This window comes from Papio anubis, chromosome 14 (genome assembly GCF_008728515.1).
Source record: "Papio anubis isolate 15944 chromosome 14, Panubis1.0, whole genome shotgun sequence".
Taxonomy (NCBI): Eukaryota; Metazoa; Chordata; class Mammalia; order Primates; family Cercopithecidae; genus Papio; species Papio anubis.
This window is the reverse complement of record NC_044989.1, coordinates 44576890-44598669: the sequence shown is the minus strand read 5'-3', so window position 1 is coordinate 44598669 and position 21780 is coordinate 44576890. Positions and strand designations below refer to the sequence as shown.

Sequence of the window (21780 nt, the reverse complement as noted above, 5' to 3'; positions counted from 1 at the left end):
ATAGGAGTCATATCGCTATATTTACCTCTCTGCTATTACTACATCATTTTAAACTTTTTCTGTCTCTCCATTATTTTGGGAGGTCCTTAAAGACAAGAATTTTATAATACACATCTTGCCAGCACATAACATAATGACTGCCACATCGTAGATAAGCAATAAGTGTTTATAGAATGAATTAATAATTAATGAATTTTTTTTTTCATATAACCATAAATTTTATTGCTAGAAAACATATCCCAGAAATCATCCCATCTGAGCTCTTTCTTTAGGCCTTTGATACTTTTTTTTTTTTTTTTTAAAGGCAGGGCCTCACTCTGTTGCTCAGGCTGGAGTGCAGAGGCACAAACTTGACTCACTGCAGCCTCAACCTCCTGGGCTCATGCTCTCTTACTGCCTTACCTCCCAAGCAACTGAGACCACAACCATGCCCAGCTAATTTTTTTATTTATTTTTATTTTTATTTTTTGGTGGAGACAGGGTCTCACTTTGTTTTGTGAGCTGGTCTCAAACTCCTAGGCTCAGGTAATCCTCCTGCCTCAGCCTCCCAGAGTGCTGGGATTACATGCGTGAGCCACCATGCCCAGCCCTATGACCCATTATGAGTTCATTTTGTTTACAGTGTAACGGATTGGGGTACAACTTTATTATTTTGCTTGTGGATATCCATTGTCTGAGCAACATTTGTTGAAAAGACTGTTCTTTTTCCATTGAATTGTCTTGGTATCCTTTCTGAAAATCAACTGACCATAAATTCGATGGTTTATTTCTGGACTCTAACTTTTATCTCATTTTTCTATATGTCTGTCCTTAGGCCAGTATTACACATTTAATTACTATAGCTTTGTAATAAGTTTATTTATTTATTTATTTATTCTTGAGACAGAGTCTCGCTCTGTTGCCCAGGTTGGAGTGCAGTGGTACCTTCTCAGGTCACTGCAACCTCTGCCTCCCAGATTCAAGCAATTCTCCTGCCAAGGTCCCCTGAGTAGTTGGGATTACAGCTGCCTACCACCATGCCCAGCTAATTTTTTCTATTTTTAGTAGACACGGGGTTTCACCATGTTGACCAGGCTGGTCTCAAACTCCTGACCTCAGGGTAATCTGCCCAACTTGGCCTGCCAAAGTGCTGGGATTATAGGCATGAGCCCCTGCGCCCAGCCTATAATAAGTTTTAAAATCAGGAAGTATGTGAATTCTTTCTAAACAAATGAAGAAACTAAAGCCACAGAGTCTAAAGTTAAGTAAGAAAACTAGTAGAGTCAGAAGTAGATGTAAGGTAGCCTAATTCACAGTACTTTTCTTTTTTAATATCTTGTAGTACAAGTAGAGCATTCCTAATCCAAAATCCGAAATGCTCTAAAATCCAAAACTTTTTTTTTTTTAAATAGAGACAGAGTCTTGCTGTGTTGCCCGGGTTGGTCTCAAGCTCCTGGGCTCAAGCAGTCCTCCTGCCTCAGCTTCCATAAGTACTGGGATTACAGGCGTGAGCTGCCACTCTTGGCCAGTGAGCATCTTTTCTTATGTTTATTGATCCTGTTGGGTTTTCTTCTTGAATGCCTATTCTTTTCTTTTGATCATTTTTTTTTTTTATTATACTTTAGTTCTAGATTTTTATGTGCTGTGGTTTGTATATGTGTATTGCCATGTTGATGTGCTGCACCAGCTAACCATTGTTTGCATGCGACCTGTCTCATGCTTCATCCTGCCGTCCCCCATCCCACAACAACAGGCTGGTGTGTGATGTTCCCCTTCCTGTGTCCAAGTGTTCATTGATTTCGCTTCCCACCTATAGTGAGAACATGCGGTGTTTGGATTTTTCTATTCTTGTGATAGTTTGCTGGAATGATGGTTTCCAACTGCATCCGTGTCCCTACAAAGGTCATGAACTCCTCATCCTTTTTATGGCTGTGTAGTATTCTATGGTGTATATATTGCGTTAATCAGTCTGTCATTGATGGACATTTGGGTTGGTTACAAGTCTTTGCTATTGTGAATAGTGCTGCAGTAAACATGTGTGCGTAATGTTGTCTTTATAGCAGCATGATTTCATCTTGGGTATATACCAAGTAGCAGGATGAAAGCTAGGTCAAATGGTATTTCTAGTTCTAAGATCCTTGAGAATAAAAGCCACTGTCTTCCACAATGGTTGAACTAGTTTATAGTTTCACCCGACATTGGTGTAAAGTGTTCCTCTTCTCCCACATCCTCTCCAGCACCTGTTGTTTCTGATTTTTAATGATGCGCGAATTCTAATTGGTGTGAGATGGTATCTCATTGTGGTTTTGATTTGCATTTCCTCTGATACGGCTTGGTGTTGATGAGCATTTTTTCCTTGTCTGTTAGCTGCATAAATGTAAAGGAAGTGTCTATTCATATCCTTTGCCCACTTTTTGATGGGGTTGTTTTTCTTGTAAATTTGGCAGGTTATTTGGGTTCTGGATATTAGCCCTTTTGTCAGATGAGTAGATTGCAAAATTTTCTCCCATTCTGTAGGTGCCTGTGCTCTGATGGTAGTTTCTTTTGCTGTGCAGAAGCTCTTTAGTTTAATTAGATCCCGATTTTGTCAATTTTGGCTTTTGTTGCCATTGCTTTTTGGTGTTTTAGGCGAGTCCTTGCCCATGCCTATGTCCTGAATGGTATTACCTATAGGTTTTCTTCTAGGGTTTTTATAGTTTAGGTCTAACATTTAAATCTCTAATCCATCTTGAATTAATTTTTTGTATGAGGTATGAGGAAGAGATCAGACAGCTTTCTACACCTTAGCTAGCCAGTTTTCCCAGCACCATTTATTAAATAGGGAATCCTTTCCCCATTTCTTGTTTTTGTCAGGTTTGTCAAAGATCAGAAGGTTGTAGATGTGTGGTGTTATTTCTGAGGGCTCTGTTCCATTGGTATATATCTCTGTTTTGGTACCAGTACCATGCTGTTTTGGTTACTGTAGCCTTATAGTATAGTTTGAAGTCAGGTAGTGTGATGCCTCCAGCTTTGTTCTTTTGACTTAGGATTGTCTTGGCAATGCGGGCTCTTTTTCGGTTCGATATGAACTTCAAAGTAGTTTTTTCCAATTCTGTGAAGAAAGTCATTGGTAGCTTAATGGGGATGGCATTGATTCTATAAATTACCTTGGGCAGTATGGCCATTTTCAGTATATGAATTCTTCTTATCCATGAGCATGGAATGTTCTTCCGTTTGTTTGTGTCCTCTTTTATTTCACTGAGCAGTGGTTTGTAGTTCTCCTTGAAGAGGTCCTTCACATCCCTTGTAAGTTGGATTCCTAGGTATTTTATTCTATTTGAAGTAATTGTGAATGGGAGTTCACTCATGATTTGGCTCTCTGTTATTGGTGTATAAGAATGCTTGTGATTTTTGCACACTGATTTTGTATCCTGAGACTTCGCTGAAGTTGCTTATCAGCTTAAGGAGATTTTGGGCTGAGACGATGGAGTTTTCTAAATATACAATCATGTCATCTGCAAACCGGGACAATTTGACTTCCTCTTTTCCTAATTGAATATCCTTTATTTCTTTCTCCTGCCTGATTGCCCTGGCCAGAACTTCCAACACGATGTTGAGTAGGAGTGGTGAGAAAGGGCATCCCTGTCTTGTGCCAGTTTTCAGACGGAATGCTTCCAGTTTTTGCCCATTCAGTATGATATTGGCTGTGGGTTTGTCATAAGTAGCTCTTAGTATTTTGAGATACGTTCTATCAATACCGAATTTATTGAGAGTTTTTAACATGAAGGGCTGTTGAATTTTGTCAAAGGCCTTTTCTGCGTCTATTGAGATAATCACGTGGTTTTTGTCTTTGGTTCTGTTTATACGCTGGATTACGTTTATCAATTTGCGTATGTTGAACTAGTCTTGCATCCCGTGGATAAAGCCCACTTGATCATGGTGGATAAGCTTTTTGATGTGCTGCTGGATTCGGTTTGCCAGTATTTTATTGAGGATTTTTGCATCGATGTTCATCAGGGATATTGGTCTAAAATTCTCTTTTTTTGTTGTGTCTCTGCCAGGCTTTGGTATCAGGATTATGTTGGCCTCATAAAATGAGTTAGGGAGGATTCCCTCTTTTTCTATTGATTGAAATAGTTTCAGAAGGAATGGTACCAGCACCTCTTTGTACCTCTGGTAGAATTTGACTGTGAATCCATCTGGCCCTGGACTTTTTTTGGTTGGTAGGCTATTAATTATTGCCTCAATTTCAGAGCCTGTTATTGGTCTATTCAGGGATTCAACTTCTTCGTGGTTTAGTCTTGGAAGGGTGTATGTGTCCAGGAATTGATCCATTTCTTCTAGGTTTTCTAGTTTATTTGCATAGAGGTGTTTATAGTATTCTCTGATGGTAGTTTGTATTTCTGTGGGGTCGGTGGTGATATCCCCTTTATCATTTTGTATTGCGTCTATTTGATTCTTCTCTCTTTTCTTCTTTATTAGTTTTGCTAGCGGTCTATCAATTTTGTTGATCTTTTCAAAAAACCAGCTCCTGGATTCATTGATTTTTTTGAAGGGGTTTTTTTGTGTCTCTGACTTCAGTTCTGCTCTGATCTTAGTTATTTCTTGCCTTCTGCTGGCTTTTAAATGTGTTTGCTCTTGCTTCTCGAGTTCTTTTAATTGTGATATTAGGGTGTCAATTTTAGATCTTTCCTGCTTTCTCTTGTGGACATTTAGTGCTATAAATTTCCCTCTACACACTGCTTTAAATGTGTCCCAGAGATTCTGGTATGTTGTATCTTTGTTCTCATTGGTTTCAAAGAACATATTTATTTCTGCCTTCATTTCGTTATGTACCCAGTAGTCATTTAGGAGTAGGTTGTTCAGTTTCCATGTAGTTGAGCGGTTTTGAGTGAGTTTCTCTTAATCCTGAGTTCTAGTTTGATTGCACTTTGAGAGACAGTTTGTTATAATTTCTGTTCTTTTACCTTCGCTGAGGAGTGCTTTACTTCCAACTATGTGGTCAATTTTGGAATAAGTGCAATGTGGTGCTGAGAAAAATGTATATTCTGTTGGTTTGGGGTGGAGAGTTCTGTAGATGTCTATTAGGTCCACTTGGTGCAGAGCAGAGTTCAATTCCTGAATATCCTTGTTAACTTTCTGTCTCGTTGATCTGTCTAATGTTAAGAGTGGGGTGTTAAAGTCTCCCATTATTATTGTGTGAGAGTCTAAGTCTCTTTGTAAGTCTCTAAGGACTTGCTTTATGAATCTGGGTGCTCCTGTATTGGGTGCATATATATTTAGAATAGTTAGCTCTTCTTGTTGAATTGATCCCTTTACCATTATGTAATGGCCTTCTTTGTCTCTTTTGGTCTTTGTTGGTTTAAAGTCTGTTTTATCAGACTAGGATTGCAACCCCTGCCTTTTTTGTTTTCCATTTGCTTGGTAGATCTTCCTCCATCCCTTTATTTTGAGCCTATGTATGTCTCTGCATGTGAGATGGGTCTTCTGAATACAGCAAACTGATGGGTCTTGACTCTTTATCCAGTTTGCCAGTTTGTGTCTTTTAATTGGAGCATTTGGCCCATTTACATTTAAAGTTAATATTGTTATGTGTAAATTTGATCCTGTCATTATGATGTTAGTTGGTTATTTTGCTCGTTAGTTGATGCAGTTTCTTCCTAGCATCAATGGTCTTTGCATTTTGGCATGTTTTTGCAGTGGCTGGTACCGGTTGTTCCTTCCCATGTTTAGTGCTTCCTTCAGGATCTCTTGTAAGGCAGGCCTGGTGGTGACAAAATCTCAGCATTTGCTTGTTTGTAAAGGATTTTATTTCTCCTTCACTTATGAAACTTAGTTTGGCTGGATATGAAATTCTGGGTTGAAAATTCTTTTCTTTGCTGGGTGCGGTGGCTCACGCCTGTAATCCCAGCACTTTGGGAGGCCGAGGCGGGTGGATCACGAGGTCAGGAGATCAAGACCATCCTGGCATGCACGGTGAAACCCCGTCTCTATTAAAAATACAAAAAATTAGCCAGGCGTGGTGGCGGGTGCCTGTAGTCCCAGCTACTCGGGAGGCTGAGGCAGAAGAATGGCATGAACCCGGAAGGCAGAGCTTGCAGTGAACCGAGATCGCGCCACTGCACTCCAGCCTGGGCAACAGAGCGAGACTCTGTCTCAAAAAAAAAAAAAGAAAATTATTTTCTTTAAGAATGTTGAATATTGGCCCCCACTCTCTTCTGGCTTGTAGAGTTTCTGCCGAGAGATCCGCTGTTAGTCTGATGGGCTTCCCTTTGTGGGTAACCTGACCTTTCTCTCTGGCTGCCCTTACATATTTTCCTTGATTTCAACTTTGGTGTATCTGACAATTATGTGTCTTGGAGTTGCTCTTCTTGAGGAATATCTTTGTGATGTTCTCTGTATTTCCTGAATTTGAATGTTCAGTGGCCTGCCTTGCTAGGTTAGGGAAGTTCTCCTGGATAATATCCTGCAGAGTGTTTTCCAACTTGGTTCCATTCTCCCTGTCACTTTCAGGTAAACCAATCAGACGTAGATTTGGTCTTTTCACATAGTCCCATATTTCTTAGAGGCTTTATTAATTTCTTTTTACTCTTCTCTTCTCGCTTCATTTCATTCATTTGATCTTCAATCACTGATACCCTTTCTTTCAGTTGATTGAATCGGTTACTGAAGCTTGTGCATTTGTCACGTAGTTCTTGTGCCATGGTTTTCAGCTCTATCAGGTCATTTAAGGACTTCTCTACATTGGTTATTCTAATTAGCCATTCATCTAATCTTTTTTGAAGGTTTTTAGCTTCTTTGCGATGGGTTCAAACTTCCTTCTTTAGCTCGGAGAAGTTTGATCGTCTGAAGCCTTCTCTCAACTCATTAAAGTCATTCTCTGTCCAGCTTTGTTCCATTGCTGGCGAGGATCTACATTCCTTTGGAGGGGGAGAGGCACTCTGATTTTTAGAATTTTCAGCTTTTCTGCTGTTTTTTCCCCATCTTTGTGGTTTTATCTACCTTTGGGCTTTGATGATGGTGACGTACAGATGGGGTTTTGGTGTGGATGTCCTTTCTGTTTGTTAGTTTTACTTTCCAACAGTCAGGACCCTCAGCTGCAGGTCTGTTGGAGTTTGCTGGAGGTCCACTGCAGACCCTGTTTGCCTGGGTATCAGCAGCAGAGACTGCAGAAGAGTGAATATTGATGAACAGCAATTTTTGCTGCCTGATCCCTCCTCTGGAAGCTTCGTCTCAGAGGGGAACCCGGCCGTGTGAGGTGTCAGTCTGCCCCTACTGGAGGGTGCCTCCCACTTAGGCTACTCAGGGGTCAGGGACCCCATTGAGGAGGCAGTCTGTCTGTTCTTAGATCTCAAACTCCATGCTGGGAGAACCAATGCTCTCTTCAAAGCTGTCAGACAGGGACATTTAAATCTGCAGAGGTTTCTGCTGCCTTTTGTTTGACTCTGCTCTGTCCCCAGAGGTGGAGTCTACAGAGGCAGGCAGGCCTCCTTGAGCTGCGGTGGGCTCCACCCAGTTCGAGGTTCCGGGCCACTTTGTTTACCTACTCAAGCCTCAGCAATGGCGGGCACCCCTCCCGCAGCCTCAATGCCGCCTTGCTGTTAGATCTCAGACTACTGTGCTAGCAATGGGGGAGGCCCCCGTGGGCATGGGACCCTCCAAGCCAGGCACGGGAAATAATCTCCTGGTGTGCCGTTTGCTGAGACCCTTGGAACAGCGCAATATTAGGGTGGGAGTGACCCAATTTTCCAGGTGCTGTGTGTCATGGTTTCCCTTGGCCCGGGTGAGGTGATGCCTCGTCCTGCTTTGGCTCTCGCTTGGTGGGCTGCACCCACTGTCCTGCACCCACTGTCTGACACGCCCCAGTGAGATGAACCCAGTACCTCACTTGAAAATGCAGAAATCACCCATCTTCTGTCCACACTCTGGGAGCTGTAGCCTGGAGCCGTTCCTATTCAGCCATCTTCGAACCGCACCCCTTTTGACCTTCTTTTAATTGTTTATCCTTTTCTTACTGATTCATAAGATTTCGTTACACGTCCTTTGTCTTTCACATGTGCTGTAGATATCTTCTCCATGTTTGTCCTATTAATATTTCTTTTCACTTTATGATGTCTTTTGTTTTTTTCATTTTATGTTTTGTGCTGTCTGAATTTTATTCAACTCAGCAAATATTTGTTGAACACCTACTATGCACCATTCTAGGCATTGGAGATATAACACTGAATAAAATAAACAAAAATCCCTGCTTTCGTGAAGCCTACCGTTCTACTTGAGAAAGGAAGAGAGAAAGAGTAAAGAATTAAATGAACAAGGTTAGGTACAATGGGTCATACCTGTAATACACTTTGGGAGGCTGAGGTGGGCTCATTGCTTGAGCCCAGGAGTTCAAGAACAGCCTGGGCAACATGGCAAAACCCTGTCTCTACAAAAAATGCAAAAATTAGCTGGGCATGGTAGCACCTGTAGTCCTAGCCAGCTACTTGAGAGGCTGAGGTCAAGGATTGATTGCTTGAGCCCAGGAGGCAGAGGTTGCAATGAGCCCAGATCACAGCACTCCAACTGAGGTGACACAGCGAGACCTCATCTCTCAAAAAAATAAAAAGTATTACATGAATGAAATACAAAATATGTCAGAAGTGATAGGTATGGTGAAGAAGGAAAAAAAAAAGACAGGGAAGATATGAATAGGCAGTGTGGGGATAGGGAGGGGTGTTATTTTAGTAAAATGGTTAGGAAAGGGCTAACTTAGAAGATGACTTTTGAGCAATAGCTTTAAGGAGATATTTGGGCATAGGGCCTAAGTTCTAAGAAACTGATATGGGAGCAAGCTTGGTATGTTCAAGAAACATCAAGTATGGATTAACTGGAATAAGTGGGCTTGGCGTGTAGTAGTAGATTAGATCAGCAATGTAATGGGACAAGATTCTTTAGGACTTTGTAGACCATTGTAAGAATTTTTGCTTTTCCTCTTGAGCAAGATGGGAAACCATTGGAGGGTTTTGAGTGGAGTAACGTAATCTGACTTTAGGCTCACATAAGCACCTTTGTTGAAAATAGACTGGGAGGCAAGTGCAGAAGCAGAGAAAACTTTGGGCTTTTGCAGTAATCCAAGGGAGAAATGATGACGGTACTAGCCGAGTAGTCCAGTCCAAGTGTGAGAAGTGGTCAGATTCTAGATATATGTTGAAAGTAGAATTGACAGGGTTTAGCAGACCACTTGTTTGTGGCAAGAGAAAAAGACAAAGCCAACTCTAATGCTTTTAAGCCTGAGTAACTGGGAGGACAGATTTGTCGTTTATGTAAATTGGAAAGATTGCCTGGAGAACAGGGTTTTTGTTGTTGTTGTTTGTTTGTTTGTTTTTTAATAGGGCAAGGGATATATGGGGAGATTTAAAGTTCAGATTTGGACATTTTTTGGCATATCAGACATCTGAGTAGAAATGTTGGGTAGTCAGTTGGATATACAAGTTCAACTTGTTCAGAGTTGTTCAGGCTACAGCTGTAAATTTGAGAGTCCTCAGGATATAAATAGTATTTAAGGTCATGACTGGATGAGATCACCAAGGGAATTAGTGCAGACTGCAAAGAAGAGAAGCGCTTAGTGCAGGAACTGAGCCCTGCCAGTGTTAAAAAGCCAGGGAGATGCCAGGCCCGGTGGCTCACGCCTGTAATCCCAGCACTTCAGGAGGCCGAGACAGGTGGATCACCTGAGGTCAGGAGTTTTAAACCAGCCTGGCCAACATGGTGAAACCCCATCTCTACTAAAAATACAAAAAAAAAAAAAAAAAATTAGCCGGCATGGTGGCAAGTGCCTGTAATCCCAGCTACTCGGGAGGCTGAGGCAGGAGAATCGCTTGAACCCGGGAGGCGGAGGTTGCAGTGAACCGAAATTGCGCCATTGCACTCCAGCCTGGGCAATAAGAGCAAAACTCCTGTCTCAAAAAAAAAAAAAAAAAAGCCAGGGAGTTGAGAAGGAACCAGCTAAAGATACCGAGAAGGAAGGGCTAGTGAAATAAGAGGAAAACAAGGAGAATGAGGTGTCCTGGAAGCCGAGTAAAGAAAAGTGTTTTTAAGAGGAGGAAGTGATCAATTGTATCATAATGCTAATAGGTCAAGTAATATGAATACTGAAAATTAACTTTTGCACTTTGCAATGTGGTGGCCATTCAGTGACCTTGACAGGAGCAGTCAGTGGCATAAGAAGGGCAAAAGTCTGGGCTCTAGAGAAGGGGATAAGGAGAAGAATTGGAGGCAGAAGATGAAAGGAACAAGTTTCCTTCATTTAACAGTTGCTTTTAAAAAACAAAATGAGTTAACAGCAAATACAATTAGTTATTTTACATGAATATAATTAAAATTTTGGAAATCTCGTTGCTGTTTCATGGTTGCTAAATACCATGTATGCTAATATGAATTGATTTCAGGCATTTTGATTACAGATTTAGTATATTTCTGTGTAAGATAACTGACAGAAACTATTAAGTCAGGGAAGTTCCTCTCAATTCCTAATTTAAGGTTTTATCATTTTTTTAAAGCATGGTGATTATTTTTTATTTTTTCCCTGCATTTATTGAAAATGGCTCTAAGGGCCGGGCGCGGTGGCTCAAGCCTGTAATCCCAGCACTTTGGGAGGCCGAGACGGGCGGATCACGAGGTCAGGAGATCGAGACCATCCTGGTTAGCACGGTGAAACCCCGTCTCTACTAAAAAATACAAAAAACTAGCCGGGCGAGGTGGCAGGCGCCTGTAGTCCCAGCTACTCGGGAGGCTGAGGCAGGAGAATGGCGTAAACCCGGGAGGCGGAGCTTGCAGTGAGCTGAGATCCGGCCACTGCACTCCCGCCTGGGCGACAGAGCGAGACTCCGTCTCAAAAAAAAAAAAAAAAAAAAAAAAAAAGAAAATGGCTCTAAGATTTATCTCCTTTATTTGTGTTAGATTACATTGATAGATTTTTTTCTGATGTTGGACCATCCTTTCATTCTTAAGAAAAAAATCCTTCTTGGTCACATAAAGTTTAATAAGTTTTACTATTACTGTTTTTATTTGTGCTTTTTAAAATTAATTGATTTTATTTTAGAATAAGATTGATTTTTTAATTGTCTCATATCATCATTGTCTAATTTTGATGTCAAGGTTATATTAGCGTAATAAAATGAGTAGTTTTACTTCTTTTACTATTTTCTTAAATAGTTGACATATGAAAAGATTAGCTGTTTCTTGAAGATCCAAGAAAGCTACCTTTCTGCATCTGCGCTTGGTGTCTCTTTCAAGAAGGGGACACTTAATTACCATTTAATTTCTTTAAGAGTTAGTGACTATCAGTTTTGCACTGTTTTTAATAGGTTTCTAAAAGAACCAACTTTTAATTTGATTATCTTTGTTATCAATTTAATTTCAAAAATTATTTTTCTTTCCTTTCTTCTACTTCCTTAAGATTTACTCTTTTTCTGTTTTTCCTAAATTGATGCATTCTGTTTTTCAATTGCTGTGGATTTCTGTTTTTTCAATGTATTATTTGTTTATTATTTATTATTCTTTTTGATGCTCAAATTGTCCAAAATGTGGCCAATAGAAACTCCTTCAGTTGACACTTGTATTCTTTTGACATGTCTCCATTAAACTTTGAGCACTCCTTATTTTCTGGCATAAGATTTCCCAAACCTACCATGTATTTTCTCCCTGCCCTAGCCTTAGAATTAGCCATATTACTAATGGCTAATTAGTCTTTACTGAAGGGCTGTCCATTGTCTTTCTACTTCACCATTTTTCTGTCTTTAGAGTTCAGCATCTTTGCCAAGATAAAGTTAACACATAACATTCTCCTATTTTATAACAGCTTTCATTGTTAAAATGATTTAGTGGTGGGCCACTTGGGAAGTGGGAAGGAGTGCTTCTTTTTACCAGTAATGGAGTGATAGTCTACCAGTAACCTTCTTAAAATCTGAAGGTAAAGCCATACTTACCTCAGCTCCATTGGGGGGTAGTACATGCCTTTGAAACAACTGGACTGCTTAAAGTATTAAGATACCTGGCTAAAATGGATGGCTTTAGCTGTGTACCCTAATGATATGGCTAGCTGAAATTGAAGTGAAAGCTTAAAACACTTAGCAGGTGTCCTTGGGACAGAACAAAAACCAAAAGTAACTTAGAGTACTTAATGAATATTATATAAAATATCAGTTTCCATGGAAGTAATTCCTTTGGAAGAGTTACGTAGAAAGCTGTTGAGTTCTGCTTGAATTTCATTAAGGCAGTCAAAAATCCTATTGCTCTCAGAGTTATTTTGGTTCAGGTAAGCTCAGTTTATTTGGATTTATGACAGAAAAAATGTTAATCAGGAATGTAAAGTTAAGAAGATGGGTTTTGGAGCCCGCTCTGTTGCTTTTGGCTCTGTGTTGGCTATGGCTGTCAGTAAGAATGAGTATTTAAAAGTGACAGAACCCAGCTCCATGACCTAGAATGTGCTAAAAGCTACAGGGTAGTAAAGAGATAATCCTGACTCTACTTCAAAAGTTTTAATGGAGATTACAGAACAGACAATCCCGCATCTAGAAATGCAAAGGCAGCTCCTATTGCTATTTTACAGTTTCAGGATAGATTTCTAGTCATTTTCTGACTTATGATGGTGATATCAGGGGATTATTGATATAGATATCATGTCTCACCACTTTAAAGATCAACCATAGATTTTGTAGAAATGCTTTAAAAAATGAATGAAAAATAAAAATATAAGCTTCCAATATTTAATCTTTGAATAATTACTCAAAAAATTAACTGTATAGAATGAGGTGGCACACACCTATAGTCCCATCTACTTGGGAGGCTGAGGCAGGAAGATTGCTTGAGCCCAGGAGTTTGAGTCCAGCCTGGGCAACATAGTGAGACCGTGTCTCTTAAAAAAAATTCAGAATATTATATGATTGTAAGTAGAGGCTAAATGATTGAGACTATCATAACAACCATTATTGCTAATTTTAATCTAATTCAAATAATAATGTATCCCAAAAAAATCTAAAAGGAAAACCTTTGTGAAAATGATTATTTTCCATTTAATTTATTTTGGTGATTTTTCTGTTATATTCTTGTGTTTAATTTTAGATTGTACACTCTTTGTAATATAAACTATATTTGTAGCTTACATTCTCTACAATGTTGGTAAAGTATCTTGGACATATTTATGCAATAAATACTTTCCAGCTGTTGGAGGTCTTTACCAAAGACTTAAGTCCCCTGTCTGTACAAATCACTGTACAATTGTCATCTTTGGCAGAGAGCTGAAGTAAAAAATCTTGGCCAGAATTCTTTTGCTTAAACAAGGCAAATCATTGGAGTGTTGAGTTATTGAACAGTTTTTAAATTTGAAAACTGAGGTTTTGCTTTATCCAAGTTGTAATGATTTATATGATATTTATGTGCTTACCAGAACTCAAATAAAGCTCTTAGCTTATTAGTCACTCTTGATAAGACACAGTGAATGCTTATTTAGCTTTCATCTATATCTCCACTCATGTTCATTAATTTTGTATTATTTTTCCTGGTTCTTCCTTTCATAAAGTGAACATACTATTTTTCCTTAAAAAAACTGTAAAAGGAGCTCTGTTTCATTAGGCATTAATTCCTCTTTTTTTTTTTTTTTTTTTTTTTTTTTGAGACAGGGTCTCACTCTGCATGCTGGAGTGCAATGGCATGATCACGCCTCACTGCAGCCTCGACCTCCCGGGCTCAGGTGATCCCTCCTCCCACCTCAGCTTCCCAAGTAGCTGGGACTACAGGCATGTGCCATCACACCTGGCTAAATTTTTTTTGTATTTTTTACAGAGATGGGGTCTCACCATGTTGCCCAGGCTGGTCTTGAATTCCTGGGCTCAAGTGATCCATTCTCCTTGGCCTCCCAAAGTGCTGGGGTTACAGGCGTGAGCCACTGTGCCTTGCCAGTTCACTTTTTGATTTGATAAAGAGTTCTGTTTTGGGGGTTAGTTATTCGCACAAGAAAAGAAAATTATATCCCTTGGTTCTCAGACCCATTTAAATTTTAAAAATTTAAAAAGTAAAAAATTATAGTTAATGAAGTAGGAAACTATTTCTTACCACTCTGGCTGTGAATAAACTAATAGTGAACATTTACTAGTAATGATAATGTCTTCCACTTCTTTGATATTTCCCTTCCTTTAGTAGGTACTTCAGTACTTGTAAAACTCCAAATATTTTGTTATCTACCTGACTTTCCTATTAAACGTGTAAAAGTTCATGGAATTTTATTTTCTCCTTAGTTGTGTATAAATTTTCCCCATAGTATTTCTGAACATTTTTCTGAGCTTCTTAGTATTCCTGCTGCTTAAAGACTTACTCATCTAAAATAATCGTATAACCATCAAATGTCTATCTTATTCCTTTGTTTACTTTTTTTAATGAAAAAGAGATCTTTTTATTGATGAGCCTAGGAAAGAACATTTAAAATCTGTGAAATGCATACTATTTAATCTTATTTATTTTTTGTACAATATTAGGTCTATACCATAGACCTTATCTTTAAAAAGCAAAAGTTTTTTCCCCTAGTTTGAAATATTTTGATCATAACAAAACTTTTTCCAGGATCTTCAGCCTGTTAAACAAGAAAACGAAAAACCCCTTCCAGAAAACATGGATGCATTTGAAAAAGTGAGAACAAAGTTAGAAACACAGCCACAAGAAGAATATGAAATCATCAATGTGGAAGTAAGATAACTCATGTCTTTAAAAAAAATTTTTGATATTACCAATCGATGCAAATGAGATACCTTGTGGTTTAGAGACATAATCTACATCAAGATTATACTACTTTCGGCCTTTAAAATGTGCTGAAAAAACTTAAAAAGCAAAGACTTCACAGATTGTGATCACACAATGTGATCCTTCACATCTTTCAATAAATGTAATGATCGAAACTAAGATGAATTTTCAACTGTAATATATTAATTCTGGTTTTTGCAAACAATCAGTTCTGATTGAAAAAAAAAAAAATTAAGAGACAGGGTCTCACCATGTTGCCCAAGCTGAGCTTGAACTCCTAGGCTCAAGGAACCCTCCCACCTCGGCCTCCCAAAGTGCTGAGATTATAGGTGTGAGCTGCCATGCCCAACACTGATTTAAGAATTTTTTAATGATTCTAAGGAGAAGTTCAAATGAAACTAGTTCATACTTTGTTATTATTTGAAAATTACTTGATTGTTTTGTCTAAATTTTTTAATAAAAGGAATTCACTTTAGTATAATACCATGAAAGCCAAGTATCTGTTTAACCATTTTATGGTTATCACAATCACAAATATTCAATCAAAATGAATTGAGGGCCGGCGCGCAGTGGCTTACTCCTGTAATCCGAGCACTTCGGGAGGTCAAGGTGGGCAGATCACCTGAGGTCAGGAGTTCAAGACTAGCCTAGCCAACATGGTGAAACCCCATCTCTACTAAAAATACAAAACTTAGCTGGGCATGGTGGCAGGTGCCCGTAGTCCTAGTCACTCGGGAGGCTGAGGCAGGAGAATCACTTGAACTCAGGATGCAGAGGTTGCAGTGAGCTGAGATTGCACCACTGCACTCCAGCCTGGGCGACAGAGCAAGACTCTGTCTCAAAAAAAAATAAAAAAAGAAAGAAAGAAATGAATTGAATTTTCAATAAGATTGGAAAATAGAACCATAATAGGTGAAAATCACATACATAATAGAATAGAAATAGTAGGTTAAGAATAAGGAACTCCAGGTTCAAATTATGCCGCTAACAGATAATAAATGTGTTGTAAGCCACTGAAATCATATCAACCAATCAATTACATTTAATATGTAGGCATTAGACAAGAACACTCTTTAAATTTTGGTAATATTCATTCTCTCAATTTCAAATTGTATTTGTCACCCTACAGCAGATGAAATAGTTTGTGTTAAATCAAGACTGTGTATAGTTGTTGGTGACAGCATATTTTAAAGGAAAGAGTCTCAGAAAGTTATTGACTGGGTTTTCAGGCTAGTCTGAGCCACAGTTTCCTCATCTGCATCATTTTGGATTATCTTAAAGATGCCACTTGATTTCTGTTAATTGACCCCCACTGTACAGGTATCAGATGTTTCTAAAATATAGCAGAAGTGGTTTGTACAATTGTGAGAACTAATAGATTTTGTTATACCTTTTCTTTATTGCCTCTTGTTTATCTATTAAAAACCCCGCTAGTGGTCATGAACATATGAAAACCGTATCTTATCAACTATATTGTAAAAATGGTCAATTTTATATTTCATATGTATTTATTCACATACTTCAACAGGTCTGTTTTTGTAAGAGGCCTCATTTCATCTTCAGCTTGAATAGTCAGACCATGAAAAGGTTAATTAAATTGGTTTTAAGTAAATTGCGTGTTTCTTTTATCATCAGGTTAAACATGGTGGTTTTGTTTATTACCAAGAAGGTTGTTGCTTGGTTCGTTCCAAAGATGAAGAAGGTACACCACAGTTTTTCTTTTTACATGCTCTAATTTTCAGATTTCATATTTTTATAGGAAATTTATTAGTTTCTCAAAGATAGAGAAAAGATTTTTTTAAAGATTATTTCTGAATTTATTTAAATGACTAGTTTTTAATCTCTGGGTTTGTGTAAGATACAGACTCAGAAGCTTTGGCAGGGAGAATGGAGACGGCATCTAGCATTTTTTGAGTATCTGCTGTGTCTTAGGTACTATGCTAGGCACTTGACATATATTATTGATTGTCATTTATATTCACTTACTTTCTAGATTCTGTATGGTCTGTAAATACTAAACTAGACTATAACAATATCAAATAATGTCTCATAGGTTGATGCACGGAATAATATTGAATAGCATAAGGTAATATTAAATAACTTATTGTCAGTTTATGTGCAAGTTAAGCTGCCATTGTTGAAAGAAGCTAGGATATGACCTCTTACAGAATGGGAATTCTAATTTAAAACATTAAAATACAGTTTTAATTTTTTAAAGTACATCCTGTGAAAGTATCACTTTCATATTTTTCTTTATGCAGCAGACAATGATAATTATGAAGTTTTATTCAATTTGGAGGAACTTAAGTTAGACCAGCCCTTCATTGATTGTATCAGAGTTGCTCCAGATGAAAAATATGTGGCTGCCAAGATAAGAACTGAGGATTCTGAAGCATCTACCTGTGTAATTATAAAGCTCAGCGATCAGCCTGTAATGGAAGCTTCTTTCCCAAATGTGTCCAGTTTTGGTAAGCCACCAACCAAATAGTTCTCTGTTGAAAGGCGACAGTAACACTTTTGAAACATTTTTTTTGGCCCATGTGAGTGAGGGAGAAGGTGAATGCCTGATCCACATATCCCTGTGCACTATACATCTTCCTATGTACCTCTTATTCAGGAAACCTTGCCTTATTTAACTATATATCTAGATGGGTAATTTTGAAATACTCGTGTTTTTGAAAGAGTTATAATTAGAGTCCATGTCGTACAATACATTTTGATTTATCAGTAATTCTTTGCCAAATTATTATCTAGAATAAATTTTTACACGTAAGTCGCATCTTAATATTTTATTCAACTTTAAGCTTGAATATATTTTTTCAATTTCATGTTATTTTATAGAACTGTTAATAGCAAATTGCCCAAAGTCACTGCCCAAAGAACTTGGTATGTGTTAAACTAACCTATTTATCAATGGAAGCTGTGACATTTTTAGTAATAGAACTAACTTTAAATTTAGCATCTAGTGGTACATATGTTACATTTTGTCCTCTCTTTTCATATTCTGCCATCATTTTCTCCATTGTTTAAATTTTATTGCAGTGAATTGAAATTATACCCTAACTATTGAATTCTAAGACATATATTGTGTACATTTTAACTTGTGAAATCACGGTGCATATTATACAATGATTTACAATCACTGTCAGCCAGGTGGCAGTCATGATGTAATTGTGTGCAAACTTCTGTTGACAGCTTCTGGTGGGATCAAGAATCAGCGTAAAATTGTGTTTGGTAGTTGGAGATATCCTGTGGCTTGAAAGCAGACAGAGAAGGTGGTTTACACATGAGAGAAAGATGCAGTATTTCTTCAGACTTACAGTTTCAAGTTGTAGATTGAAAGGGAATTCACCTCCTAAAAGCAAATGTGACTTTATCAATGTATTTGCTAAATATTGAGCATTTAGCTCTTATTTAGAAACTTGAGTACCCTGAGACTGATAACTACTTGAAACCTTGGAATGGTGTAGTAGTGATTTATTCTCAGGAAAGCTCTCTGGCTTATATACAGCACAGATTAGATACTGTCAAATATTTAGATTTCCAGGGATAAACTTGTACATGTTCTCATTGGCATTCAGAATTAGAATGTGCTGTGCCTTTTTTTTTTTAAATGGTATGCAGGTGATTATGTATAATTCTCTCATTATTTTCTTTCAGAATGGGTAAAGGATGAGGAAGATGAAGATGTTTTATTCTACACCTTCCAGAGGAACCTTCGCTGTCATGACGTATATCGAGCCACTTTTGGTGATAACAAACGTAATGAACGTTTTTACACAGAAAAAGACCCAAGGTACTAAAGTAATATAATTAAATCTTTTTCTCCAGAACATTTCTCCAGTTATTTAAAGTACTGACCTTGGTTGACTTAAAATGTTTATTTTGGTTGGAACCAGGAATAATAAGGCTAAAACGATCATTCTTTTATTAGTTGTTTGTATTCAAAATTGGAGTCTGGTAATATTCAAAATCAGAGTAAATACAAATATGTCACCACCATTTTATTAAAAACTGAAATTGATTTTGTGAATTACAACATAGTTCATTCATGTAAATTCATGACGACCTAGAACTGCTAGATTGTGAACAGACTGAGTCTATTTCACCTTTGCATGTTAATTGATAAGCATATTAATTGATAAGGGTGCCAGGTTTGTATAGTGCTATTTAGTCAGTGTCTATTGCTTAAATAAATGGTATACTTAGATAGGCATCTCTCTTTCAAACTAAAACTTTACCCTTGTTCCTGATGATTGTTGAGTACCTTTTAACCATTAAATTCTTAGTAATATATAGAAGAATTTAAAGTATGTGTTGTTACTAAATTATAAATTAAAATTCAAAAATGTATTATTGGCCGGGCGCGGTGGCTCAAGCCTGTAATCCCAGCACTTTGGGAGGCCGAGACGGGCGGATCACGAGGTCAGGAGATCGAGACCATCCTGGCTAACACGGTGAAACCCCGTCTCTACTAAAAAATACAAAAACCTAGCCGGGCGAGGTGGCGGGCGCCTGTAGTCCCAGCTACTCGGGAGGCTGAGGCAGGAGAATGGCGTGAACCCGGGAGGCGGAGCTTGCAGTGAGCCGAGATCTGGCCACTGCACTCCAGCCTGGGCGACAGAGCGAGACTCCATCTCAAAAAAAAAAAAAAATGTATTATTGTGCTAGGTGAAAAAATTGAATATATGTTATGGTTTCAATTGGATATCAAGGAAAAAAGATGCATTTTTTAGAAGATTGAAAGGAAATATACCCAAAGCACTAACAATGGTTTTTTTTCTACTTTTCTTTTTGTAATAAGCATTATTATTTTTATAATCATAGAGAAAATGCATTTTAAATTTAAAAATAAGTATCAATAGAAATAATTGGAAAAAAGATTAACATCTAGTTCTTTACATTTCTTATATTTTTTTAGACACATTTTACCCTAGAGCCACTTGTGTTCTCACTTCCTGTAACCACATATCTACCAACTATTTGATCACATAGTGATCAAATATATATAAACAAAAATATATAAAAACAGCAAAGAAAGTGTTGAAAATAAAGAGCAAAGTAGGGTAGGGGGCTTGCCCTACAATTATATATTAAAGCATATAAAGCAATAACAGTAAAAATAATAAAAATTTATAGACAAATAATAGAGCCTAGAATAAATAACTCTAAAACAGATCTTAGTATATATGAAAATTTATAGGATAAAAGGCATCACAAACTAATGAAAAACGAATGGGTGTTATTTTATAATGCAGTGGGAAATACTACTTGGAAAAAAATAATTTTCATCATTGCATATGTCAGCATACATTCCTAAGGGATTTAAAGAATCCATTGAGAAAAATAATTTTTTTAATTAGATGAAAATATAAGCTTTTTACTCACCTTGGTTGGAATATTTTTGAAACATAAAATCAATATAAGAAATTACAAAGGGTAGTAGCAGTCTCGATTACCTAAAATATTAAACTCCAGTCAAAAACTACAGAAACTATTGTAAATCGTTAAAATCTAGGTAACAAAATGGAGGAAAGTGTTTTCAACAAAAAGACAAGTTTATATTCTTAATTTTTATTTTTTTTTTTTTTTTTTTTTGAAATGGAGTCTTGTTCTGTTGCCCAGACTGGAGTGCAGTGTTGCGATCTCAGCTCACTGCAACCTCTGCCTCCCAGGTTCAAGCCATTCTCCTGCCTCAGCCTACCAGGTAGCTGGGATTACAGGCACCTGCCACCATACCTGGCTAACTTTTGTATTTTTTGTAGAGATGGGGTTTCACCATGTTGGCCAGAGTGGTCTTGAACTCCTGATCTCAGGTGATCTGCCTGCTTTGGCCTCCCAAAGTGCTGGGATTACAGGTGTGAGCCACTGCACCCAGCCAATATTCTTAATTTATAAAGAACTATTTACATATTCATAATTTAAGCTACATTCCAAGTTTAAAATAGATACAGACATTTCACAAAAGACATACGACTGACAAATAAACATGGTAATGTGATCCAATACAGAAGAAATTTTACCAAACTATAAGCAGCTGTTATTTGAGGACACTGGGATTCTATTTTTCAGTAGTTTCAGTATAAATTACTTTTATAATAAGGAAAACTATAAATATAACATTTAAAGCCACCCAGTACGTTAGTATAGTGCTTCTAGGATATTATTTGATTATATTCATCAAGTCATAAAAATACACTTAATTATTAAATTAGTATTTCCATTTCTAAAAATTTGTCCTGGGAAAATAATTTTGAAGATCATGGAAGGGGAAAATATCTTCATGAATATGTTCCTTGTTATATTGTTTATTATAATGAAATATTAAAATCTAAATTTTTAAGAATTATCACATATATTAGGTAGCCATTAAACCTGTTATAATATTAGGTAGCCATTAAAAATAGTAATCACAAAGACTTTCAACTCATGTAGCGAGAAAATTGATATATGAAATAAGAAATACAGAATCAAAAATTGTATCTATATTATAATTACATCTATTTAAAGACATGCATGAAATATAAATATACCTTAGAAGGAAAAATATAAAAAAGTAAAATAGCTATGTTAATGTTTTAAATGTGTTACATTAGTAAGATTGTGAGGGGTTTTCTTCCTATTCTATTTTGTTGTGAAAACTGGGAGAAAGGGAAAAAAAAATCCAAGATGCATACAGAGAAAGAAGAAAATAAAAATAACTCCGTGTCTCTTTTATTCCCTATTTGTGTCTCCTATAGAAATTTTATCTCCTCAGCAAAAGCTGTATTATCTACTCATGTGATTGAGATATGATGTCTGTAGTTTACCTTGAAATGCATCCAAATAAAGATGGATTAATAGATGCATAGATATGTGATAAAGTAAATATAGCAAAGTGTTAGCAATGATGGAATTGAGATGGTTTTTTCAACTTTTCTGTATTTTTGAAAAACATTCATGATAAAATGTTAGAAGTAAATGATTTTGAATGCCCTTTAGGAGAAAATGAGAAAAATAATAGCTAACTATTAAAGTTACAAGTGATATTCACTAAGGAATTATTTTTAT

The 21780-nt window shown here is 37.2% G+C and overlaps 1 protein-coding gene across 15 annotated transcripts in view; it reads left to right on the top strand.

Annotated features, from left to right (window-relative positions):
* Nucleotides 1-21780, top strand: part of PREPL (prolyl endopeptidase like) — a 52140-nt gene that overhangs the window by 9337 nt on the left and 21023 nt on the right. For 11 of the 15 annotated variants that reach the window (XM_021924799.2, XM_009184115.2, XM_009184116.3 and 8 more), the window contains 4 exons: nucleotides 14554-14676; nucleotides 16366-16432; nucleotides 16992-17198; nucleotides 18391-18526. In XM_021924799.2, the coding sequence (XP_021780491.1) occupies nucleotides 14554-14676; nucleotides 16366-16432; nucleotides 16992-17198; nucleotides 18391-18526 (533 nt within the window). The remainder of the gene's footprint in view (nucleotides 1-14553; nucleotides 14677-16365; nucleotides 16433-16991; nucleotides 17199-18390; nucleotides 18527-21780) is intronic. The other 4 variants (XM_009184117.2, XM_009184124.2, XM_009184119.2 and 1 more) reach the window with 1 other exon arrangement.